Consider the following 26,627-nt stretch of genomic DNA (forward strand, 5'->3'; position numbering starts at 1 on the left):
CTTCTGTATTGAGAGGACTTTGAAACATGTAACATGTAAATGAAAACAAAAACCTTGTTAAACCTCTCAACAAATGTATGTTGCGTTTTCCAACTTTGAAGCATTGTAACGCAGTATAGAGTGGAAATCATTGTAAATAATTTAAAGGTGCTAATTTAGGAATTCAGGGCCTATCTCTCGTGCCTCCACACAGATGTCAACATGGCCGACTGAGCCAGGTATTTACACTGTTGTGGTATTCTTCGGAAACCTCGGTCATTATTGTGGCATCGCATAAACCTCTTTGTTTCTGAAGCGGCTCATAAATTTGCGACACTCTCCAGAGAGTGAGAGTCTTTCTTTTCTCTCAGCTCAAATTGCTCTAAAATAAGATAATGGAACTGGTCCTGAAAGACATGTATGCCACATTTTACAAGTGGAGTGTATGAATGTGATTTAGTGGCAGCAAGCTTTGTAAACATGTAGCTAAAAGAGGAATAAAGACCGACTGAGCAGTGAACTTTCTGTCATCCATCAGTTGCAGCTTCTTGAAGTCACGCCTACACACTTCATACCGCTGCAAAACAAGTTGGGCAACCAGAAAATTGTCTTTGCTCCATTTTTATCCACCTTTTTAACTGTTTTTTATGTGCATATAGTTGTTATATCAGAATTTGAGGGGAAAAGCTACCAGTCTGATCTTAGGCCCAAATATGATACAATTTGTCCCTGAACCCTTCAGATGTTATGATATAAGGGATTTCTGGCCATCCTTTTAGGTATTTTATTAAGACGCATATGCAGGTAGCTGACTTTTGTTGTCTTTATTTAGTGTACGTGTAGACACGGTATTTCTATAGACTAAATTCTATTTAACGCCTACCAGTTAGGATAACGGTATCCGATGCAAATGAAAACATTTATTGTCATCTGTTTGTCAGTATTTTAATTACAGCTCAAATACTTATAGCATACCTTGTATGTCGTTTTAGATTAAATTAATAATGAAAAGGCCACTGCAGAAGGTCAAATCAGTAATTGCCATCTTTTCATAAAAGTGCCCCACGGTGATATCACTAAAGGCCAACATCCTGAGAGGACAAAAGCAGTGCATGAATCGGTGTTACTGGAGACAGGAGACATCATGAGGAAAAACTTCACCCCGTAAAGAAAGATGGAAAAAAAACAACAAGCTGGTCAGCAGGAGGCCGCCCCCAGCCTCGGGCAAAGGAGTGAACACTCATATTGCCAGGGGTCCTGGGAACTGCAGCAGCAAAGGCCCAGCAGCCCTCAGTCATTACTGTGCTCTCCCACAGAGGAGCGATGGGGGCAGGGATGGAGCAGAACCACACACAGGTCACAGGGGCTGTAACGAGTGCCAGATGTTCTGAGGGGACGTGAAAGTACATAAACATGCATCTCTCTGGCTTTTATTCAGTATGAGCATGCTCACATGTACGCACACGCACACACGGAGCAGGTTGAGGTATTTGAAGAATGTCAGCCCTGAAATGGAAAGAAATACCTTTTTTTTTTTTTTTAGAGAATAATAGCATAATAGGCTTTTGATCATATTTTTGCTCTTAAAACCCCCCAACTGGAAGTCAAAAAAGTAATTTTACATTAACACTTCAACTGAACAAGCCTCTTGTGGGTTAAGTATCTACTTTTTTTTAAACGTATGTATTATGCCTGTTGTGTAGCTTACGCACATGAACTGCAGTCCTCTGCTGTCGTGATAAACCTTTGATAACAAACCAGTATAGTTGAGCTGAAACAGAAAAGTAAAAGATGACATAATTGTGTATCAAGATAACGGGATATATGAATTAATCACGATAGAATTCCATTGACATACAATAATTTTTAATTATTGTCCAGACATATATATGGATTAGCATGCCGTAGAGTATTGTAAAGAAACAAATATTAAAATAAGGTTAAACTTTAACGTAAGGCCATGAATTTGATGGCTAGGAGTCTAACTCTGGGTGAGGAAATGAACACATCACTTTACACACAGGAATTCAATTTATGGGGTCGTTAAACAATGAACCCATCTGCTCAAGTGGCCACATGATACAAGTCTGGTTGTGCTGCAGCTTCCTCAAGTGAATGTGTCATTGTTGCTGAACACCAGGATGTTTGCTACATGAATTGACACAGGAATTAAAAGGTTAGTCTGTCACGGTTTCTCATTAAGTTTTAATAAGAAGCACCTCAGGTCAGCAGAAATGAGTTCAGTGGCCCACATGAGTTCAATTGTTGGCTTCTGAGAAGGTTTCTGATATGTCTGTGGAAGTATTTTTATTTGTTTGCTTGCATCTCATGTCATGGAGCACGTACCGAGGACAGGGCAGGGCGCTCCTGTCTGTAACCTTATGGTGTCCACATGCTGGCACAATCTGACCTGGGAGGAAGGAGCGCTTGTTTGTGGTGCACTTTAAACAGGGTCAAGGCTTTGATCTGATCAGCTTTTTACAATGAAAACAACGAGGTGAACATTAAAGTTAGCATAATGGAGAATTCGGCGTTGGAGGTAAGGTTGTTTTTTTTTTGACGGCTGCATTTTTTTCCTTTTGTAACAAGAGTCCTAAGTTGTAACAGATCGGCGGTGTTGGAGCTGTTTGGTTGTGCTGCAGTGTAGCAGAGATGCTGGATTTAGATTTCAGATCAGGTGTCCTTATCACTTCTAGAGGTAGTTTAGCTACACATGGCATGGAAAAACAGGTTTCTATGTGAGAGGATTCTGGGCTTTTGTGTTGCTGAAGGATCACATTTTGAATGATAAATATAATATTACTGTTTCCTCATTGTGATGTACAAACACACTTGCAGTACATTTTGTGCGCCTGCCAGTACACTTTCGTCTTTGCAATGTGATTAAATTATAATCTAAAGTGTCTAGTTTCTTCCATCAGTTAGATCTTTTTCTATTTTGACATGAATGACCTCAAAATGGAGCTAAAAAAACTGACTCTTTTATATATATATATATATATATATATATATATATATATATATATATATATATATATAATTCTATTAATTGTGCAGTGCTTTTCAGCTCTTGCAACATCCGCCAGGCTGTTTCCTCCTCGCAGCATTGCACTCTGAGTAGGTGCTTATTTGTTTTTGAATGTTTCCAGTAATGTTTTGGTAACCTGCCAACTTGGCAGAAATGGTTTCTCAATCTGCTAAAGGTATTTTTTATTTTGATATCCTTTTGAGAAGGGAGTTTTGTTCTTGCAGGATGTTATATCATCTGTTTTATTCATGTGACAGTCAGGTCTGTCTGTGTTCCTCCATTTCTATGAACGTCTTTAAAGTTGGGTAGTTTGAGTTTGACAGTCGAGCAACACACACTTCTTTCTAGGTCATCCCTCCATGTTGCAAAGGAAGTGGAATTTATCATGTCTGTGTACAGTATCTGTTGATGGCGTGTGTTTGAGTGTTCATGAATATTTTATTGCTGATGTAAGCTCTGCATCAATGAGTTACAGATTCCCCCAACATCATCAGATGTTTGCAAAATTGAATCCCAGGTGCCTTCTATTGAAGACGGGACTCATCATCTTTTTTGTGTGTGTGTGTGATGATTTTGCTGACTGAAGCTAGGCTGACTCAATTGGATTCCTTATGTAGTCGATCTTTAACTCTGAGGGTTTGTTGTCACTAGGTTGTTGGATTGGGAATGATACAGTAGTCTCTTGGCGCTATATTTATTTATTTTGCAATGATGAGGAAGGTTTTAGGAGTGATGAGGACACATTTATTTTCGGCAAATCATGTTTCAACTAATCATTTCATTATTGACTTAAATTGTCTTTTTTTAATCTATGAAATGGCCTTCACAATCCAAGGTGACATCTTCAAAATTGACAGACCAAAAGCCAAAGACATGATATAACATTAGAAAGCACATATTAGCATTTTATCTTTATAGACTGAATCACTTACACTAGTAATCGATTATCAACGGGCCCCCTAATGCCTTTATACCTCCTTGAACCGAGTGTGATTTCATTGAATTATGGAAGGCATTCTTACTTGTTTCAGAGCGGATACATTTTTTCCATTAATTTACGTTCGTCTGGACATTTCTACCCATTTTTAGTAAAAGCTGGCTTTATTGCTCTGTATTTCAATTGCAGAGTCCATAACTTATGCTCCAAATAAATGTCCTCATAAACATGCAATGTACTAGAGCTGATGTTGAAATTGGCTAAGGAGTGAACTGGGCTCTCTCAACTTGCCATAATTAACACAATATACAGGAAACCAACTGCACAGGAAACTCTGAAGACGCTGTTTTGTGAGTGTCCATCTGTTTGGATGCGTTTCTCTGAAGGCTGCTTCAGTTCAGGGAATGTTACCAATGTTTTGGACGGGATATTGTGGTGGCTATAGCTGGTGAGCCTCAGTGACTCGCTCTCATTCTCAGGGCTTGAGTCCAGATGTACACTGCTGGGGCACAGTGGAGATTCTCCAGCTCCCAGGTTTCCCTGAGAGTCTGCTGCCACCATTCATTGACTTTCCAATACACCAAGTACACCAGGAGAACTGCAATTATGGTGCTTTGGAAAGCGCTGAGTCCTGTGCTGACTTGAGCTCTGAGGGAGCTTTTCCAACAAGTGGCTTCAAGTGTCTGGTCCACAGAAACCAGCCAGCCTCCCACTGCTTTCCAGACCTATAATATAGATGTTTATGAAAGAATCTCCCTCTCTCCCCCAACACACACAACACGGCTTGGGACCTTTTATTATCCTTATTTTGGTACCAAGTCGGCATGTTTGTCTATTTTGGGACTGTTCTCCATTTTACTTGTCCCAACTTAAAACAACTCTCAAAGACTCTCCTTAGTGTTTTGAAATGCATAAAACAATGCATGTTTCCTGTAACCTGAGAGAAATGAAGGGCAACCACAAACTACAGTTTGCCTTTGCTCATTCCACTTTAGTACTTTTACGGAGACAAACATATTTTATCCCAAAACGGATGAATAGAGAAATTATTAAAATTCATTATAAAAATCTGAAAGTGTTACCAATGTTGCTTAAAAATCAGAAGGATTCTTGACAGATTTTGAGACTGTCCATATGACAGAGTATCATGTTGATATTGTTGTCGGTCTCTAGGAAATGGTTGCGGCTGGCCTTCCTGTCATTGTCCCAGCAGCAGCAGCAACAGCTGCTGTGTTTAGGAGCAGCCAAATTATGTCTACATTTAATAACCACATAGTAAACCCTATTTGTGTTTACTCCTGTGAATTAAATGCTTGACTAATGAAAGGTACCGAGTATTTTCTCATTTTATTAAGATCTTTAGTTCAAAATTATCAGATTTTCTGAGAAATGTGAATCACTGTGTTTAACAATATCTTTATATATGATTTCATTACAATATCATTCCATTGTAAGATTATTAATAATATTGAATTGTCGCCCTACTTCTTCTTCGTAGTAGTATAGTTAGTAAGTATAATACAATTTGAGTTGTTTTTTGATGATTCATTAGATGGTAAATTATCAAAGAATAAATGAACGAATGTTTTGATGACTGACTGACAGCTATTTTGTGGCATATGCCAGAGGTTACTTGATACCACCAAACCCTATGAACTAATGACGATGATAATGGTGTAAAATGGCGATGATAATGGTGTAAAATGGCGTGCACAAACGGGTCCAGTGAAGTTAACAGCAGAGTGAGGGAGCCGTCAGTCCATCAGTCTGCACACGCTAACACAGTCTTGATCAGAGATCTACTCGGGCAACGTAAACAGCTGTGTGGGTGGTCCATGGGTGTGGAAGGACTTGAACGGGAGCACTGCTATAGATGCCTACAGCGTGGGTTTTGATTTATAGTTCAGTGTCAGATTTCACCTGTTGTCATCTCCACCGCAATGCGGGACACATGTATTGTATGTGATCAGGCCCTGTTGTGTTAATTACATCCCCCACAGTAAGTTAGGGATGTAGGGACACAGTGAGTTTACAGTATCATTTACTTTGTGATGTAGAGAGATGGTGATTGCATCCAGATAACTTTTACATTTCTCATTACTGAACGAGAGACGACTGCTTTCGTTGTGTTTGCATCCCTTCATTCAGCGGAATAAAAACATTTGTGTGTTCTGCTTCAATTTGAATTGTAAATTTACAGCTTTGGACTGAAGCCGTGCATTGTGATGTAATCTCACAGCGGGGGCAGCTGAGCTTTAGATTTAGAGTTATATTTTACCGTCTCTACATTGTGTTAATGCTGTGATCTCAACTCCCTTTTGGAAAAAATAAAGTATCCACATGATGATGGCGCCGTGAGGTCACAGCCAGTACCCAGCCATTGTGTTATGCTTGGCTGTGTTGTTTTCACTCCGCCTGCTGTGAGTGAGATTGAGGAGAATGTGGAGATGGAGAATAACTGGCTGGATATCAGCTCGCTCAGACGACATCCTGTTTCAAAGGACCGGTCCAGCAATACAGGTGTCTCTGCTGTGCTGTTCTGTGGCCATCTTTACCAGTGTCCCATTTAGACCTCTGCCACACTCACTTGAGGCTTGTCTCATTGTGTTGTTGCAAGCTTTTTTTGTTGTCCTTTTCAAGGTGTGTTTTCAAGATTTTGGACATCGTATCAAACAGCCAGACAATGAAGAAAAGAACATGCGCACAGAGGAAGGATAAAGTTACCAGCAGTTTATTGTACTTGCCAGTGGAGAGTGTGTTGGCTGTCAGACACTTCAGTGACGACAACAACCAACCAGTGCTGTAAATCCACAGTGCAGAGTCTGATGAAACGGCTGGGAAAATGAATATCTGTGCTAACTTTTATGCTGGCTCCAAAGCTTGTTGCAGTGAAATGTACGCCAACAAGACAATCTCACAAAAGTAGCTCAGGTCAGAGGTACGCACTGAGCACGCAGCTTGAAAAGAGTCGTGGTTGGACATTGAAGTTAGACATTTGAGCGAAATGGACACTGGGGTCATAATTGCTTTTTGTAATTTATCTTGCATCCACAGCTCTCCACTCGCGTTATCTTACCTAAACTGTGTTGATCCCGGACTTGATTATGATGTATTTTGTGCCAGCATCACACATAATAAGCAAGGCAACACGCTGCTTAATGGCTATACAGTACTTCCCACTGTCTGGATGAATGTATGATGGATATAGTTTTCTTGCTGGACCCAGCGCAGCTTTATTTGACAGGAAGCTGTAATAATGGCAGCCATGTCATATGAATGTAATGTGCCTTGACATTCTCATAATGTAGATGAGAGTAGAGTTGTTTTGCTCCGCGCTGCTGTCTGTTATGAATAATTCTGTGAACTACATTCCACACATCTTTCCCCGATTGCTGAATTATTTGGTTGGAAGAGCTCAATTGTTCATCGTGCCGAGAGAATGGAAATTCAGAATACATTTTGGTGATCGACACTCACCCACATAAATTAAATCATCAATTTCAGATGAGGAGGAACAACGTGTTGCAGTATGTACGGCAGCAGCTGGACACAGTTTTCTTGCGACTACTATGTTGATTTGCTTTCATAGGATTAGAGAAAGATAGGGTAAATAAACCGTGACGACCCATTGAAAAGCCCAATGCTATTACTCTGAAATGGACTCACGGCATTCATCTAATATCAGCTCCACTTAATTGCTGTCGGCTTCATTGAGAGTTAAAGAGTACCATACTGATTTAATGTTTGCTCATTATTCTAAGGGCTTTACTTGCTTTACCATGCAGCCTTGATTCAAGCTGCAAAGACGAACTGCACCTAATGTTTCTTAACTCATCTGTTTCAGTGCTGCATCCATTGTGTTTGACATTGTTTCTCACAAAAGTGCTTCCTTGAGGCCTTACAAATAGGATGAGTGTCCTTCCTTCCCAATGAAACATATTTTTCTCAAATTTGAGCCCTGTATCGTTTACATGCGCGTTGACTGCTTTTTCCCTGTCTTTGCCGGCTCATTGCGGTATTTGTATTAGTGCATTAGTGCCACCTGTCAATCAAGGAAAAGGTGTGAAATGATTGGCAGGACTGTGCATCGCATCACCCAAAATGCAAATGTTTTTGCATCCTTTTGTGTGTTTGTGCATGAGTGCAAAACAATAAACGGGGACCAGCATGTACATTCAAACATTGTAATGAACTGTGATTATCATCCTTCCTTTGAATGTTATGGTGTCCAAAAAGATTATGCAATATGGGTGTAACGTCCTTTGCCTGTAATGACGACTTTATATGCGACTGAGATATTGGACACAAGAGAGAATCAAATAACTTTCACTTACAGATTGTCCTTTGGTTTCTTTAATCAGATAAATATCAAAAGTGCTTTCAGAAATGGTCCGTGGCTGTTTACTGGTATATGTTCAGTTGTGATGCAGTTCAATTATTAGAAACTTTAATGTGGGTACAGAGCTAAACATTTTAATCTCTACCAGGTGGAAAATGGTTGTGCCTTTATTCAACGATGACTATTTGTCTCATTGTGCTGGTCATATTGTGGAGACTACCCTCCCCTCAAACTAGGGCAAGCCAGTTATGAGAAAGTATTGTAAAAAAAATAAAAACATATTGATTTCACAACGTATTTCAGTACATTTGTGTGAGCAGTGGCAGGAGATATTTTCGACAACATCAATTTCTCGCCTATTGCTGCATGTTTATCTGTGAAATTGATGTTGGGACAGATTTGAGAAGGAGAGCGTGTGTGTGTGGTGGCCCAAAAGGCACCAGGTACGCATTATTGTGTAAAATTCTCCATTTAAGTCTGGGGAGGAAGCGGCAGGAGGATTTTATCCAAATAAGCACTTTGCGATAACATTGTAGACGGAGAAAGCTCCAGCTTGTAGTCTTTCCACAAGCAAGACAATAGCAGTGCAGATAAGTAATGACTGATGACCCAGCTGGTCATCCAGCCAGAATGACATGCTCAAAGGTTCTTCCATAATCAACAAGTTGAGGTGTGCTATGCATAACAAACGGTGTAAAAGAATACGGGGCAGAAGAAAATACATGTTGTCTACCCGAGGAAGTATTTCACAAATCACCCATTTTATTGTTGCTCGCTTCAAAAAACAAAACTGTAAAATCGTCCTCTTTTTTTCAGACTAACCAAATACGCTCTTGCCCTCTGCCCGATTACCACATTGTCAAACCTCAACTGATCACCGTGGAAACCCTCTTCCATCTGTGTGGTGGATCTTGTTTTGTGATCCATCTTTCGTTCACCCCACTTCACCTTCAGTGCAGAGAGGAGTACAATGAGTCGGAGGCTTTTTGTAGAGTGAGGGGGATCACAGACTGTGTGCAGCCTTGGGCGTTGGCGGCAGGAGGACGAGGTTGTGGCTCGTCAATGTTCAGCGGGGACATGTTGGAATAACCAAAGCAGCAATGATGAGAAAAATGCATATATTTCCAGAGCGTGAAAAGTTGACTAATATATAAACCATGATCCTCCTCAATTGGATCTTTTCCTTTCTTTCTACCCAGCAGAAATGCCAAGTTAGATGAATTTACAAAACTCGGAAATACATTTTTTCTTTAGTAAAGGCATTTTTCATTAAAAGGGAATGTCTTTCACCTACCAATAAGGGACCATTATGTCCTCTTCCCATTTTTCTCAAAGTCACTCTCAAAACGCTGCACCTTCGGGAGACCCTCATGACAGTCCATTAAATTGAAGTGCAAAAGGATTTGCTACCTGTGGTGGGTGCAGAGACAAAAGTGCTTGGTCCTCTGTGGAGGGAGCAGACAGTGATGGAAATGTTTTAGATGGAGAGTTGTTGGGAAATTAAGAGAGTGCAGCTTCCTCAAATGGCCCCTGCGGTCCTTCATTGTAGTCAGAAGAGCCTGTTTGGTATTTCTGTCCAACAGCAGTGCTCCATCTGTGCCCGAGGAGTAAAGAGGGCAGATAAAATTAGATGCCAGAGTTAAATCTTATTAACTCCTGTCCCACTGGCAATCACCGTGTGTGTGTGTGTGAGACAGTTTATTAATAATTTGTTAAATTTGAAAAGAAGACTCTCACAGTTGCATTACATGTTTCCTTTTGCTCTTTGACTTTGAATATCCCAACTTCTCTTTTACCAGTTTCAACACACTGTTAACTTCATAGAAAAAGCTTCAGATTCAGCTGTCAAACCCATTGCCAAGGACACTTTCTAAACTAGACTAAAAAATCTCCTCACCTCACCGCTTCAAACCTGTCATGCGATCCATTTAAAAAAATAAATAAAAAGTCAGCCTAATCATTTAATTCAGTGCTCTAATCTGCGGCTCTGCTCATACTCACCTCTGTATTCACTGCTCATGCCTATTCATCAGCGCACATTAATTCTGTCCAAACCAGAATTGTATGCAGCCTGCTTTCATGTCTACTTATATAACGGCAGGGGGCTTGCGGGCTGAGAAGCAGTTGAAATGGCAATGAATTCCTGGTAAATCCTTTCTCCCTTTCCGTCACTGTCACTTTACTTTGTACTGCATGAAGCAAAAATACGTAACATTAAGGCAAACCTAGCCCGGGGATAAAGTATGCGTCATAAATATAAGATGTTCCGTGCTTAAGTCAGGATTTTTTATTTTTTATTAAAGCATTATTATCTTCCACTTTCAACAGTTCCTTTTTAAATACATTGATAACATGTTTAAATGTGCTGTGTTGTGCAAGTTTAATTGTTTGAAGTTTCCTCAGCATATGGTTGCCAGGCAACCAGTGAAAGCGCCTAGGTAGTGTCTGCACCTGGTCAAGAAATAGTCCGACACATAACCTACTAACACTTTCTGGATTCAACTATCCAGATATAAAGGGTGTGTCCGTAAATAGTCACTCCGAGCACACGGCACCCTTATTCAGAGCGCCTCACTCTCGTAGAATGCACTCTGTCTGAGGAGACGGTGCAGAAGATCGCTAAGTAAATGTGTAAAAATGACTTTAGTGCCTTTAGTATTTAATTAAGCGTTTAGCTAAAGTAATGGTTGCATTTTCCCTTCTCCTAACACTAGCCATAGCCTAAGTTTTCTAACTTATTTTCATATAAGCATGTTACACATGTCTCATCATTGCAACAGACATTTTTATTATTTGTGTATGTAAGTTAAGCCAGCCTAGCTGATTTAAAAAAAATAAAATTTAAGCCATATGTGTTAAAACTCAGGATTGGGAATGCAGAATGATACCCAAAAAGTGGGTAATAATTGAATTGGCACACTGGGTTTTAACTAAATTAACCCACGAGTGCTAAATGCTTCACCACTAGCCCTATCTTTAAAGAATACATTTATTTATTTTAAAATAGATGTTGGCCGTTTTTACTCTACTGTTTAATACAGAGTCAAAGCTCAGATTAGACCTAGAATTCCCTCATGGTGTCTAAAGCAATCATACAGTTTCCACTCCGTGATGGAAGTGCCTCCCTCGTGATAGAAACCTGCTTCCTTCCTGCCCCACTCCAATTTCCTCCATCTTAGTTCAGCTGTCTCTCCTCGACACGCACACACACACACACACACACACACACACACACACACACACACACACACACCGGGAGAACTAGCGATGGTTGCAGTTGAATTCCTCCACTAATGAGGATGAGCTCATCAAGGCATCTGACGTTACTGTCTTTCAGAGGTTGTAGCAGACTTTTAGGGCTAGAGTTACTCGTATCATATCAAACTAGAAAACTAAATGAATCCATTGGCACCAACTGTGTCATGCTGCAAGCGTGTCGAAAGGAGGCTACATTTTGGCAAAGGAAAATCTGGCATATTCAGTGGTCCCATGACTCTTCCCTTCGAAATATCAGAACGAAATTGGGTTTTATGGGTACCCACGAGTCTCCCCCTTTTGCCCATTTAATGCTAAACCCATGAAGGTCAAGGGCAAACACCATGTAGTTTTGCCTATTCTAAAAATGGTTTCTGCTTTCTGAGGTCTTCAAATTGCATACATTTGCTATTGTAAAGTTGACTCTTGTGGATTCTGTGAGCTCAATTGTGTTGGTGTGTGATGATAGTGTTAATCCCCATGGTAACCATTGCAATGTAGTGAGATCTTTTTCTGAAACGTCATGCTACTGTATAAAATGACCTGTTGTGACCTTAAGCATAATCTCAGCAGAATCGCAAAATATCCAAATGTCAAAAGTAATTGATACCAAATCAAAGCATTGATTTTTTTTGGGGGGGGGGGTCTTAATGTGGTATTTTTTTTATAGATTTTATGAATTATCAACTGGTAAAAATGATTCAATCTTGCACCAAGGTGTACAAATTGCTGCAACAATTTATGAGCCTCAAGTGAGCATGGAAATGGCCATACATTTTCACAATTTATTGCAATGAATTATTGTTTATGATTATTACTATTTCTGATTTATGAACAGAACAACTTGGCACAGTACTGAGCTGCATCTTATTAATAACTCTTCCGGTTTCCAGCTTTTAAATGATATGAACCCACTGCTGAACTAGACCCTGTCTCCTAAAAAGACAAACATGGCTCTGTGGCACAGATGCATCGACTCTCTTTTTTTAAAGATGAGTTGGACTATCTGTCAATCTCAGTTTCAGCCTGAAGACCTTTGCTATTGAAGGACATTGGATCAGTGCGGTGGGTTTTCAAAGTGTGCAGCGGCCTGGGAGGTAATTACAGAAAAATAAATTACAATGTTTTAAATATTAATGAAAATAAAATGTTGCCCGGAGAGTAATGAATAAAGTTACAACACCACTACTGCATTCAGAATTAATCAAAGAAAGGCCAGCTGTAGCACAGACATGAATGTGCTGTACCTTTGTCTGGGTGAGGAAGAGCATTCTGTGGAGGACTCATCTTTTACTTTTACTTTACTAGTGAAAACTGTTGTAAATCAAAACCTTCCAGATCCAAGAGGCACTTGTTGTGTGAACACTTGATTTGCTGCTTTTTCAGAGCACATGAGGAATATCAAGACCAGCAGACTCATTCTTTGAAAGCCACAACAGTTACAGTTAAAAGCTAAATACCATTTTACAAACTTATTGAGCAGTGTATATTATCTCTGAATTGATTCTTCCTTGATTGATGAATGTCAACTATACTGAATGAAGCTGTTGACTTGATGGCTGCCTTTGTTCTCCTCACAGAAGATGTGCACATTTGATTGGAAATAGTTCAGGGTCATGAAATGAATTACACTACCGTCTAACTACAAATATCTTTTTTTTAATCTCTTTTGTTACGTTGTATTAAAGCTACTGAAATGTATTCAGCCTTTGCACATGTGACTCAAGCAGAGCAACATCCTACCGGAGCTTCAGCCCACCACACTCTTGCGTTCAACGTAAACTTGTAATATAACTGTATGGGTACATTTACTGTATTTGTTTTGGCATTTGTTCAGGGTGTTAGTAGTCAGTAGTCGTTTCACACAGAGACTCTGCAATACTGCAGTAAAGAAGATCTGCCTTTACGGCGGCTTCACACTGAACCAAGATCACCTTCATAATGAACCAAGATCAGCTTCATAATGAACCAAGATCAGCTTCATAATGAGTACGATTCCAGGTAGCACGCCACCATCACGGGAGAAAAAGCTTAAAAACAACAGTGTCGCCGTTCTTCCGTGTCAGCGGTGGCACAACTCTGTCTCCTCATTCTGCCACTGTACCTTTTCACGAAGAACAACAAGATGGAGTAACTGTGTATAACAGTCCTGCCTTGAACTGGCTGTGTGAAAGCGGAGAGCTTCTTTCTCTGTGTGTGTTCTTGTGGTGTTTTGTTTCTTGCACTGTATTTTCTGTATATTTATATTACGGAATCCCTTGAAAATGAGATGGTTTCTCTCAAAGGGTTGAGATGTATACAAGTTCCCTCTGATCACCGCTGGCTGAGGTTATTTAAAAACAATACCTCTCAGACTGAGGTCAGGCCGACTTTCACTGCACTACCTGATTGTGGCTCCGCTCATGATTGATTCTTTGAGATGACATCTGACTCCACCCCGAGGCTGAAGTTCACATCTCGCACAGTCCGTCAGTTCTGGTCCAGCGGGGGAGTGAGAGTGTTTGATCATAGGCCGAAGGGTCACGGCTATTCCTTTTACCACGTCAATATGTTTTTTTTCTTTTGTGGATATAACGAGGAAAAAAACATTGGAGACTAATTAGCCAAAGGAAAAATATCCATAAGCATGACTGAATGTCCACTTGGCTAATCGGGTTGTGTTTTCTTGTTCTAACAACAATGGTAAAGCACAATGCACAGACTGATTCCCTGTCTACTTCTCTAGTGCATTGACTTTCCTGTAATTGATTATGACGGTCTGCACTGACACTTTTCAACCGCGTCTGTGCTGTTATAAGGCCTACGTAATTGCGGATGTGTGCTGTCTTGTGCTCGCCTTGTGTCCGACTTTGTGCTCTCAGCGCCATAAAGACCTCACTGTGAAGAGTTGGTCATCTGAGGACAGCTCTTGTCGACCCGTAAGCTTGCAGCCCTGCAGCAGTTCTGCCATGACACTGTAAACCTTTTACACGCTACACATCCCCTCCATAAAGTCGAGTTGTGCTGCAGTGGACACGTTGGTGTGCTAATGCAGAGACTCCAACAGGATGGAGCATACAATAAGATAATAGTCTCTTTTAATTGCCATGTCACTGTGATCTCAGATCAGAATGTATCTTGGTACAATATTGACATGTACTGTGTACCTACAAGTTAATAAGTAGTACAAAAAAAGTCAGGGGGTTTGCCAGCATTGCATCACAACACAGTATGATATCTGCCAACAGTAAAGCTCTGCCAGTGTTGCCAAGAAGTGAACATCTTGTTTCCCTGAAATTATGTAAGGAACCTTTCACCAACAATAACAACAACAACAAAAAAGCACAAGCTGCCTGAGTTTAATCAAATATGACTGATAGTATAGCAGCACTGCAAACATCTGTATTCCACACACACACACACACACACACACACACACACACACACACACACACACACACACACACACACACTTACATCCACCATTCAGTTAGCTCTCTTCCACTACAGGAATTTGGGCCAGGTTTCAGAAAGCGGGTTAAATGAAAACTGACTTGGTTAACCTTGAGATGGTTTTCATCTCCAGAATAAGCGAGGTAACTTGACCTCTAGGTCAGTTACCGTGGTTTTTTCATCTCTTTTAAAGAGCTAGACACGTTTATTGAGTCTGTATAAAGTGTGTATCAAAGGTTTACTGAATGTCAGAATGCTGGTTGGATATCGACTTGTTACACAGGAAAATCTAAAGTTACCGCTTTCATATGCCGTCAGTCATTTCTTTGAACATTGTTTTTCATACATTTAATACACATAGCATTACGTCACCCTGAGCTCAGAATAAATCCTATGCATGTCCTTTATTTAATTTTTTATAACGCTGACTTTCTGCACATAATACTGCTGTCAGTTTATTAGAAGTTCCTCTAAAAGGTTAATTTGCACACAATGTGTAATCTCAGTTTAATGGTATTTGTGACACGTAAATCAATGAATAATTATTCATGATGTGATTGGTTACACTCATGGGAAATCAATCCTATAATATCAGTGATTACAATTTCTGAATGAGCAGGATCAAAGTGAAGCTGCAGTTTTTTCTTTTTAAAAAGGCTGCTTATAGTCGGAATATGTTTTGGTTTTAACAGCATTTCAGTTTAAATTGAGTAGCTCTGCCTTTTGTTTGCCTGTGATCGTGAACCAGAGCATCAGAACACAAGCTTAACTCGGAGTGAATATACTCAGAGTTGAATGAAAAAACTGATCAGCTGTTCTGGAATTGAAAACTCGAGTTCTCCTTCACACGGTTCATCAACATAGTTTAGAGTCAGGCTCAGTTTGTTCAAGCTTCTTTCTGAAACTCTGAACTGGTACGAGTCTCAAAGTCGAGGTCTTGTTTTGCAAACCAGAATGTTTCTGATACACTTCATTAAACACAACACATTGTAATTTTTGTGCAGTGTTTAGTTCCCTGATGGGACAGACAACAATGGGAAAAGTATAGATCTTTTTTTCAATTTACATTCATGTGTTGACTTATAAATGTCAGTGTTCGACAGCACAGTGGGAGGCGGTTTCAGAAATTACTCGGGAGAAAAAGGCAAAAATGCCCGGGTTGTTATTTTTTCCCCACTACAGGTACTAAAGTGGTTTCAGGACAATGGTGACTGATTTTCAAAACGGTCAATACAATGAGGGAAAATCTAGATTACATTTTTTTTTTTTTCTTGAGTCCCTATTCCTAAAAAAAAAAAATGAAGTAATCATCCCCTCACATTTTCTCTTAATACAGAACAAGCACAAGGTCAGGTGCATAGAGGAGGGAGAAGTGGTGCTCCAGGGTTTTGCTGAAAGAGAAGGGTCCTCCGGCCTTGCCACTCCACAATCTTGACCTAAAGGGGGAAGGATATTTCATAGGGGAGCCATGGTGGTGCAGACATGGGGACCAGGTGACCGATAGCAAGGTTGCAGAAGTGGGAAAGCTAATCCTCGTTAAACAGACGAGCACATGGCACAATGTAATCTGATGTAGGTATTGAAGTCAGTGGGGTATTTCCCAGCCGTCCTCCCTTCTCAAATGCACCATATTTTACCATCCTATTTAATCCACTTGTTATTGTCAACATCATTTAATGGACTAATCTGACTTCTTCAGAACAATCGAGTTAAATCGTGGACTGTGCCAGGAATCATAATCTGTTTTTACTGGATAAACACAGTAGAGGAATGTGGCCGGCAGCTTGTTGAAATTGGACAGTGTGTTGATAAATAAGGTAGCCTGTCTTTGCCTTGTACGGTTTTATAAAAGCAAGTTTATTCCTACATGATTTAGATTTATTTGGACAACTTTTCTGCACTCATCCACTTCACCTACACCTGTGTACACCTCTGCAGTGTACCACAACTGTCTGTTTAGCTTAGGTTCAAGCATCAACACACAACAGACTAAAGACTAATGAGTACGGGAAGGCAGAATGACTGCTGTGGGACGAATAAAGATAGGGGGAAACAATGAGAAGAAACCATGTAATGACTAAGTGTAGTTTAGCAGAAAAGCAGACCAACTGTACAAACCCATTTTTCAGGTGTGGGATTAGCTTGCTCCGCTCTGCCCTCCTAAACAAACTGACGGTTATGTCCAGCTGCCACTGTGCCCCTGTCCTACCCATTCACTGCACTGAGTAATTAGACTTCAGCGTCATTATATAAACAATTTGCTGAGCTATTTGGGGAGGCTATATCGCCCAAGCAAGTCTCATTTTCTCAATTTTTATCAAGCCACTGATGCACAAACAAAATATGGTAATGCCCCACATTCCGATAACCCAAAATCAAATGCAGTTAATCTTCAAAACTGAGAGTAAATGTGTCATGATTGATGTGAAATGTTTCATTATAGTTGTGTCTGTTGTTTAACGGGAATAATGGCATCCTCAAGTGGAATTTTCAAAATCCACAGGCTTTGTTCTTGACATTCACAACCCCATATGGAAACGGTTTCATATCATTTTATTGCAGACCCCAAACCTCTTTCCCACTTTGTCTCCAGACATTGTTTGGCTCTTTTGTAAAACATAATTGTGTCAACACTCACTGGAGATGAGACACCAGACCTTTTGATAAGTGCTTTCCCACAAGGTAAATGTGGCAGGCGGGATGGGAGCAAACATGCAAACAAACCAGCGGACAGTCATTTTCCACTATCTCGTAACCTGCATTTTAATGAGGTTGATGGATTAATGCCTCACTTCAGTAATAGGCCTCTCGGAGAGCATTGGTGAAGCCTGTTCTGCTCTATCAGCGCCCAGCTTATCGCATCAGTAATGGTCACTCACAAGTTCTGATCTGTCTGCTGTTTCCACATCTTTTTTTGAATGCCTTTGTCCTAAATGGTCCTTTGTTCCAATGGAAAGCAGTAAAGCTCCACGGAAACATCGTATTTCTGAGATAAAATGGTCAAAAATCTAAGCTGTTGTTGCTGATTGCCAGATAATGATTAAGCTGCAGGGGTAGGCGTTTAGCACAAGTAGATTGGAATACGTGTGTGTGTGTGTGTGTGTGTGTGCATATGTTTGACACAGCTGAGCTGTTTTTAGTGCGAGGTGGCCTCTGTCCTTGTATGTGTATATCCGTGGACATGGACATACATAGACATGTTTCTTCTTTCTTTTTTTGTGTCTATCTTGGAACAAATCTCTGTCCAGTCTGAGGCGGCTCTGTGTAGACGTAGTCTCTGTAGGGAGGTTGTTTAAAGTGTCCATGCAAAATGTTTTATCTATTCTAAAATCTACTTTAATAATGTACTATTGGACAAGCCTTGAGTACTGTGCATTGTTGTACATTATCAATACGTAATGTATAGAGCATTTATTTTCTAATAAAGTATTACATTACATATTATTTATATTGTACCCAAATGTCACCACCAGAGAATTAATTTGATACATTACCCAGCATCCCCCTCCAGAAGTGAGGACAGCTTTTAGCACACACATATTTATTTAAATAAAAACCCAGCATGAGTTGGGACTGAATTACAATCTGTTGATACTGTTGGACATATTGGGGTCGGTATCCTCTCCGGTGGATTGCATCATGTAATTTCTCACCGAATGATGAGTCTCAAATGAAGTTGTTTCTCTTTTGATTTAGATTTTGTGACACCAAATATCTTTTTATTTTATTTATTTTGTATTCAATCAGCTGATATTGTTTCTGCTCAGGGAAACTGACATAATACATTATGCATCACCACTAGCTGCTTTAAACTGTGCTAAACCATCTTTGACAACATTGGTTTACCGGATGAATCGGCCATCAATGTTTTGTTTAAAAGATATATTGCTGGTGTGTTTAGAGTTGCTTGATGGACTCTGCCACTCTCCGCCTCTTTGATCAGTGTCCATGAGGCTCTTATGTTGACTAACACAATGGACCCTGCTTTTATTCCTATCCTTCAGAAAAGGGACTGTCTGCTCAGCTAATGCCTTTTGTGTGTCAGCGTTTATCCTCTTTCATATCCTTTATTTTCTTTTTGGTCTTGTTCTTTTCAGTTTTTCATAGTCACTCACACAGACTTGTGGTGGGGATGTGGTTCCACCTCCGAGCTATACATCACTGTAAAGTGTGTCTTCCCTCGTGGTTATTGCCTCCCTATGGTCTAATGGCTTTGTGTGCAAGGGCTTTATGTTTGAGCCGGGCTGGAATCGGCCTGTTTACTGTGATTAAATGGGAGCAGAGGAGTTCGGGGGAGTGAACCGGGACTCTTTTTAGAGGGAAGGAATGCAGTACACACTGCAGTACCTTAGCTCTTCATCAACATTTCCTGTGACACAACGCATCTCAATCACTCGACAACATACATATATTATTTTAACCTTTTCATATGTTTATGCTGCCCATCATTTTACGCATCTAAAACATTTATAGTGATTTAAAGCATTAATGAATAATTCAGAGCATATGGAGCTGTTAACACACCTGAAAACCTCAAAGAACTTTGATCGGTCGACTGCTAAACGAATAACGAATAATCGGCCAATACCCCGAAGTCTGCCGGTCTTACAGTCTGGTATTGTGGACAAAGAGTTATAGTATCAAGTTATGTATTTGAGAGATACCCTTTCGCGAGAAATATACTTGACATTAATACCACGCGTATGCAAAGTTTGAGCCCATATTTACTACCCTTATCTCCGGTTAAAACATTTTTTGGGACTATCTAAATATTCAATATATAAAACATAATTAAAAGTCTGCTGTCACTTGGTCTCGATGTAGTAGTGCAATATCGTCTTGAACAGTTATTTAGATTATTATCAAGAGTTAATTACATCCAGACAGATATTTGGCCCTAATTACTGTATGTGTATCGAGGCTCTACGCAAAACCACGCTGTATGCAGCCATCAGCCATTTCCCACAGATAACGACAGTTTGACCCACTATTTATTACTGGTAACAGGTAAATGGTTTGTACTTGTGTCGTGCGGTTCTAGTCTTCCGATCACTTAAAGTTACATTTTACACTACATGTCGTCATTCACCCATTCACATCCTTTTATACACTGGCAATCCTCTGATTTGAAGGATGACCCTGCTCACAGTCGCCCATTAATCATTTTGTTTATTTTTTTTTTTATTGACTACAAACACCCCAAATAATGATCTCATATCAATGAATTGGCTAATTGTTTTAAACTCGTGTGTAAATTCACACCATCAAGTCGTCTTCCCTTTGAAACTGTGAAACCTTTACAGTGCTTTTCTTTGCTCGGATAACACATTCTTTGATGTAAAGGGAGTAACTGCTCTATTAATGGCCTTTTGTTACACAGTGATAATGGACTGGACTGAGCACAGAGGATTATGGGTCATGTATCGGGTTTCCCACAGTGGAATGCGTAAGTCAGTGTGGCTCTACCAGGGGTTGGAGAGAGTTTTTGTTAATGGAAATGGGATTCTCTGATTCACATATGTTACTATCTAATGCAGCCCATTAGCCTACTTGGCACCACGCGTTGCAGAGGAAATGATTTGCAGCCACACGGATGTTGAGAGATTTCTTACCCTCATAAGACCTGGGTGGAAGTTTGCTTGAGAGAGAAAAGGAAAATCAAAATATTCAGGTTTAACATGAGGCTTTCTGTAACAAGATTACAATAATGCTTCTAAAATCGTTGATGCTGCTTTTGGTCAGTCGATGGACTGACACTGCTGTTATGATAAATTCATGAATAATGGATCTACTGTGTTTTCTATTTCATTTATTTTATGTTTTGATCCATGCATGCACATTGGTTGGATGTCTACAGTAAATGCATTTTTCTGGGTCTCCATTTTTAATGCATTATGATGAGCTCTGACATGTTTTAACTATTTTGCACCAACAGATGTAATGGAGAACTAGCACGATCAGTGATTTCATACATCATTGAAGCTTTATCAGATGTAGAGGTGATGTCCTCATGATAACTGATCTTATCTCTTGGTCTTTTCAGGTATTTGGTAATTATTATCACTTCCGGCATCGTATGGTGGTGAAGAGATCGCTGTCGGATCACAGGGGAACACAAGTCCGTCTTCAAAGAGATCCCAAGGTAAGAAGTTTAAGCGCTCCTTTCTTGCAATTTGGGAGGAACATTTTACTTTAAGTGAAAAAGTAAATTGTTTAATTGTCTGTACTATTACACTATAAATCATTTCTCCAGTGGACAAACTATAACGAGGACACTTGATTCCATATCTTGCCTTCAATGGTATAATTTTGTAAAACAGAGCAGCCTTACTTGCATTGCTCGCTGACACTTGCTGTCAATGTGAAAAATATTAATTGGAAGTGTTTGCTGCTATTTATTTGTGCTCCTCCGTGGTTCACTGGCTAACGACGCTGTGCATCCGGAGAACATTAAAGTGTGTTAACGGGGTGCAGCAGGGTGCTTTTGACAGCCGGTGCACCCAGTGCTCAATGGGTTACAATGAACAGTTAATCTGAAATGGCTCTGGCTTTATATAGATCAATAGTGATCAATTGACTCCAGCACTGATGCAGCTGACGGGCTCAGGCTCCTCCACTCAAGTCGAGGTTGAGTTATTTGCTTCCTCACTGGTCCGTATTTATTCTTGTGTATTTGGGAGAAAATGTTTTGCAGTGCTCCCCATTTTTTTGCCTGGAAATTTTAGGAAAATGTTCATATCTGAATTGTGTCCACCAACAGTGAATTTCAAGGAAAATTATAGTGATTTAGATATATGTCCATATACATTTATAAACCTGCAACGGCAGAAGCATCTTACACGTAATAACTAATCTACAGCCATAAGAAAAGTTAATGAAATCGGCCTGCAGCTATTACTGGCCATGCTGTCATTCTGTGCAGCTACGCTGTGCAGGTGCACACTGGGAATGGAAGAACTTCTGCTGGGTTTATTTGAATCCATGTTACAAATGGTCCACCTCCCTCTTTGGGATTTCCTTGAACAGGCTCCATTTCCTGTTGAATTCCTTTGTTCCCGCAGTGCCTCAGAGAAAGTGGAGAGTTACAGCTCCAGGTCCTCCTGTATGTGCAGGAGGGTCAGGTCAGTTTGTCAGCCCCCACAGAAATTTACAAGATTTGTTGTGATCTATTTGTTTGGTTATTCCTGAAGAGCGCTTTGTAAATGCTGCAATAGCTTGCAATTCTTACCAAATCCTCTCAATTTGTATGTATAGACTCTCTACGATATTCACATTGATACATTTCTGCATCTGTGCTGCAATTAATAGTCTGATCAAAGCATTTATTGACCTGCAGATCATTTCACATTTTATTCACATTTGCATCAGCTGCCCAGTTTTTTTTTATTTTTCTAAAAAAAACAAACAAACAAACATGAAAACAATATTTTTAATGGGAGGATTTTTTATTCTAGCGAGATGCACAGCTTTTAAACGGGTTGAGATGAAGCCTGGACAAAAGGCCCAGTAAAGTCTCTTTGAAGAGTGTCTCATTACTGACGGAAACACCTGGACTTCTGCCAGATCTTATAGGCTGGCTAACAGAGCATTGCTAATGGGGTCTATTGAAGATTTAAAGCTCGGGTCCATCTTCTACATTCATGCACTTTACTGTTTTCAGTTGTATTCTTTTGTTGTTGTGGGCAGTTTGCATTGCTTCAGTGTTTTTATTTGGTTAGATGAAGAGAAGAATGGGCGACTGTGGGTCAGTGGTTAGCAGGTCTTTCTTTCAATCAGGGGGTTGGCGATTCAATCCCCGCCCTAGTCGATGTGTCCTTGAGCAAGACACTTAATCCTGAATTGTTCCCTGTATGCTGTGTCTACAGTGTATGAATGTAACATGATTGTAAGTCGCTTTGGATAAAAGCGTCAGCTAAATGACACGTAGTGTAATGTAAAGAATTAGACTAACACTGTAAAGCAATGATTTGCTCAAACATTTAATGTAATGCATTTGTTTGACTGCTTGCAGATTTTATTACTATTGCAAGAGAAGTATCAGTTGTAACATTAAAAAAAAGCCTTTAGTATGAATGACATAGCCAACCACTGATCTGTACTTTAGTTGATAATGTGTCCCTTTATTGTAATGGTGCTCTGCTAGCGGCTTCCATTTGGCCTCAGAGGGAGGATGCTGTGTTTGTATAATGAAGAAGGACAAAGAAGTGGGTGGGGCAGAATGAGCAGAGTGGGTATTCAAGTTGTTGGACAGATTACGATTCTCCACCTGAACATAAAGCGAGCAGCAGTCTGTCTGAACACGAGTTTTGCATTGAATCGTTCTGGACGCATGAGAGACACCGCTTTCCATTTCCAAAGCCCATTTATAATGAACAAGTCTGTTTGTCAACTTCTGGTTTCTGAAAAGACTATTACAAATGTTTCAGAAATACTTTTCACATGAAAACTGCAAAATAGAAAATGGAAATGTTTGTTGTTGCAGTCCTGCCAAAAATAGGAAATCTGCTCGGTATGAAATCGGAGATTGGAGCTGAAAAATATGACCTGTATTGTTTACTGTGAACATGGCAAGAGGGCAATACAATTTTGTTGAGAAAATGGACTTTGATCTCAAGTTCAGTTTGATATTCAAATTGTTCATTATAAAAAGGTCACTGGAAAGCAATGTTACAATTATTGGTAATTAATGTAAGGGTGCTGTCAAGGAAATGTAATCTGGTAAGTGTATATATAACCTACAATTTATCAGTGCTTAATGTGTCATTTTAAGTAGTATGTTGGCTGTAATTGTGGTTTTCTTCCCACAAATGGAACTGAATGTACTAAAATGAAGGTAATTACTGTGCCAGTATGCAGCTTTCAGGAAGTTTTTCTATTCCCCCAGAGTTCTGAAATACTGCCTCAGTATCCCCATTGTGTGTTTATGAACACACCCAAGCCACTAATCTGTGCCATCATTTCCTCGTGACTAAGACTAAAGCAAAGTCACGTCTTGCTGAGTTCTGATGGACATTTCCAAGCACTGTGTGCGACATGAAGACGACTGGCTGCACACATTAGTCACAAATATCTGGTGACGCTGAAGTGTCTGCGGCTGAAATGACACAATTTTAATAGAGATGTAAAGTGTTGTGGCTGCTATAAATGTTGCCATCACCAAATGAAATTGCTTTTTTTTTTTATGTTCAAGTAATAACAAGACCCGTAACAGCGTATTGGCGACTGTGGGTCAGTGGTTCTGTCTTTCAATCAGAGGGTAGGTGGTTCAATCCCCGCCCTAGTCGATGTGTCCTTGAGCAAGACACTTAACCCTGAATTGTTCCCTGTAGCTGTGTCTACAGTGTATGAATGTAACATGATTGTAAGTCGCTTTGGATAAAAGCGTCAGCTAAATGACATGTAATGTAATGTAATGTAACAGACAATTAAAGTGTTATGCCTTGAATTCTAATCATATGATGTAATTAGTAAATGCACTCCAAATTACACATGTTGGTCTAACTTTTCTGGAAGAATCTGTCTTGTTCGACCGAGAAATACATTTCTTATGCATCTCAAGTGTGAATAGAAGCGTTCACGTTTTCGGGAAAGGCATGCATACGATTACACATTTAAAATGACTAGCATATGTGGGTTTTGTTGAAATGCAAAACAATACCAAAGGGTATTAAAAGCTACAACATGCTTTGCAATGATAATGAGATTGTTAAATGGGCGGATTTGAGGCAATGCAAGCTACACACGGTGCAGTAAGTGGTATTTTCTTTCAGAATCCTGTCATGTTTAAATAAAGTCAGCATGGACACTTATCACAACAGAGATCCAACCTACTACGTATGTGAGACCACAAGAGTGGTTTCAGACAGGATTACATGCAATTGAAAAGCAGATGAGGAAATGGAGGAGGGGAACTCACACACCGCCTTATGACGCAAGAGAAAAATAGCTTGTTTCTATCTGACTGATAGCACATAGACTTGTGTAATGATGCTGAATTTATTCCCTGCATACAGTCTTTGTCACTCAGACTGTAGACCATTTAATCAATATTGTCATTTGCTTTAAAACAGAAAGCGAATACTAAAGCCTGACTGAGAGAAACACATTAACAACTGTCTTTCTGTCTCAAACTAATTAGATGTAGTAAAAATGTCACTTACGAATAGCTTTGTGAAACTCGAGGGAACTGGATACCTCCTTCTAAAGATTTTAAAATGCAATATACATATTTATTGATTCATGAAGATGTGATGGCATTCATTTTTCATTTGATTCAGTGCTACGAGAACAATATTGATTGTTTAAAAAAGAAGTTGTCCTCCGCATATCGGACCTGCCGCAGTGCACATCACAACCATTTCAATTTTGTCATTATAATGAGAATTGCAACTACCGTATATACAGTGTGGGCACACACCTTTCATTACAACTTCTGACCAGTTGTACATTTTTCTGTGACCTTCAAGGGATTACCAGAATAAAATGCATAAGTAGGATACTTAATTGTTTTGAATGTGGTAGATACGTTTTCTTCCTCTTATATATTCTTAATGTTTATTCAGAGCATATACAGTAAGGCAAGAACATTGTTGGCTATTTAGTTTATCTCCCATTTCCCACATTTGGCGACATATCGGTGTTTGTCAGCAGTAGTTCTTTGACTCTGTGTGTCAGATGATTGTGTTGCTTCCTAAGTGCGGACGTTCATTGTGCAAAAGCCGTCCCACAGTTTAGTGTGTAAACTGCCTTCCCTGCACCTCCCAGGGCTGACCTCATCATCCCAGTAAGGATCGGATGAATCCTGTTGAAAGAGTCTCCTCCACTGATCCCGATCGAGCCTCTCACCAGTTAGCGAGCAAACACAAACCCACACACAAACCTCTCTGCGCCTTGAAGTGAAATTATTCCATTATGGCACTGTTGAATTGGCATCGCTTCAGTGTCGCAGCTAATGTGGCCTTCATTATTACTTCTTTCCATTTTTTACCTTTGTGTCTCTAGTGATCTGCAGAGAGACGGAGCGAGAGGTGCTGTGATTTGGTTGTCCTTCACATCAGGTGCTCCGTCCTTGCGGCAGGCAATTCTCTGTCTTCGTTCTCTGACATATATTCTTTTCTGTTCTCGTGTACTTGGGTTTTTTTTTCTGTACAGCGAGCACGACTCTGCAGCGGGACTGAGATGCAGACTTACTTTCACTGTATGCATTCTACTTCTGTCAACACTTTCTGCAGGAGCTCGCTCTACATGAAAGCCTGCTGCAGACCGCTGTGTTAGACTTGCACTGAATGTGTACCTCTGCGTGTATATTGTTGGTGTGCATATGTTTCGGTGTACCATTTTTACACTCATCCAGAAGTTTTAATTAGTCCCAGGCTGCTCTGGACTTTATCAGCAAGTCTCATTAGTGAGTCGTCCGTAGCAACCCTGTGACTCTAATCTGTCTGCTGTCGTCCCGCTGAGAGTTATGATCTCTATTAAATTATTTGACATGGCGACCCTCATGTCCAGCACATAATTATTTCTTGTTCCCTTTTTAAAAAAAATGTTTTATGACAGTGAGCAGTAACCTTTGTGCATGGATTATTATTTCTGTTGAGCGTCGCCTCACCTCTTTGTTCGTATTGCTAATTTCTTCACGTGTATCTCTGTTTGTGCTC

General features: G+C 40.0%; 1 protein-coding gene across 2 annotated transcripts in view; it reads left to right on the top strand.

Moving 5' to 3' along the window:
- Positions 1-26,627, top strand: part of furina (furin (paired basic amino acid cleaving enzyme) a) — a 74,003-nt gene that overhangs the window by 14,901 nt on the left and 32,475 nt on the right. For both annotated transcript variants that reach the window (XM_034557317.1, XM_034557324.1), the window contains exon 3: positions 21,014-21,112. In XM_034557317.1, the coding sequence (XP_034413208.1) occupies positions 21,014-21,112 (99 nt within the window). The remainder of the gene's footprint in view (positions 1-21,013; positions 21,113-26,627) is intronic.

The sequence above is a fragment of the Cyclopterus lumpus genome, chromosome 3 (genome assembly GCF_009769545.1).
Source record: "Cyclopterus lumpus isolate fCycLum1 chromosome 3, fCycLum1.pri, whole genome shotgun sequence".
Classification (NCBI taxonomy): Eukaryota; Metazoa; Chordata; class Actinopteri; order Perciformes; family Cyclopteridae; genus Cyclopterus; species Cyclopterus lumpus.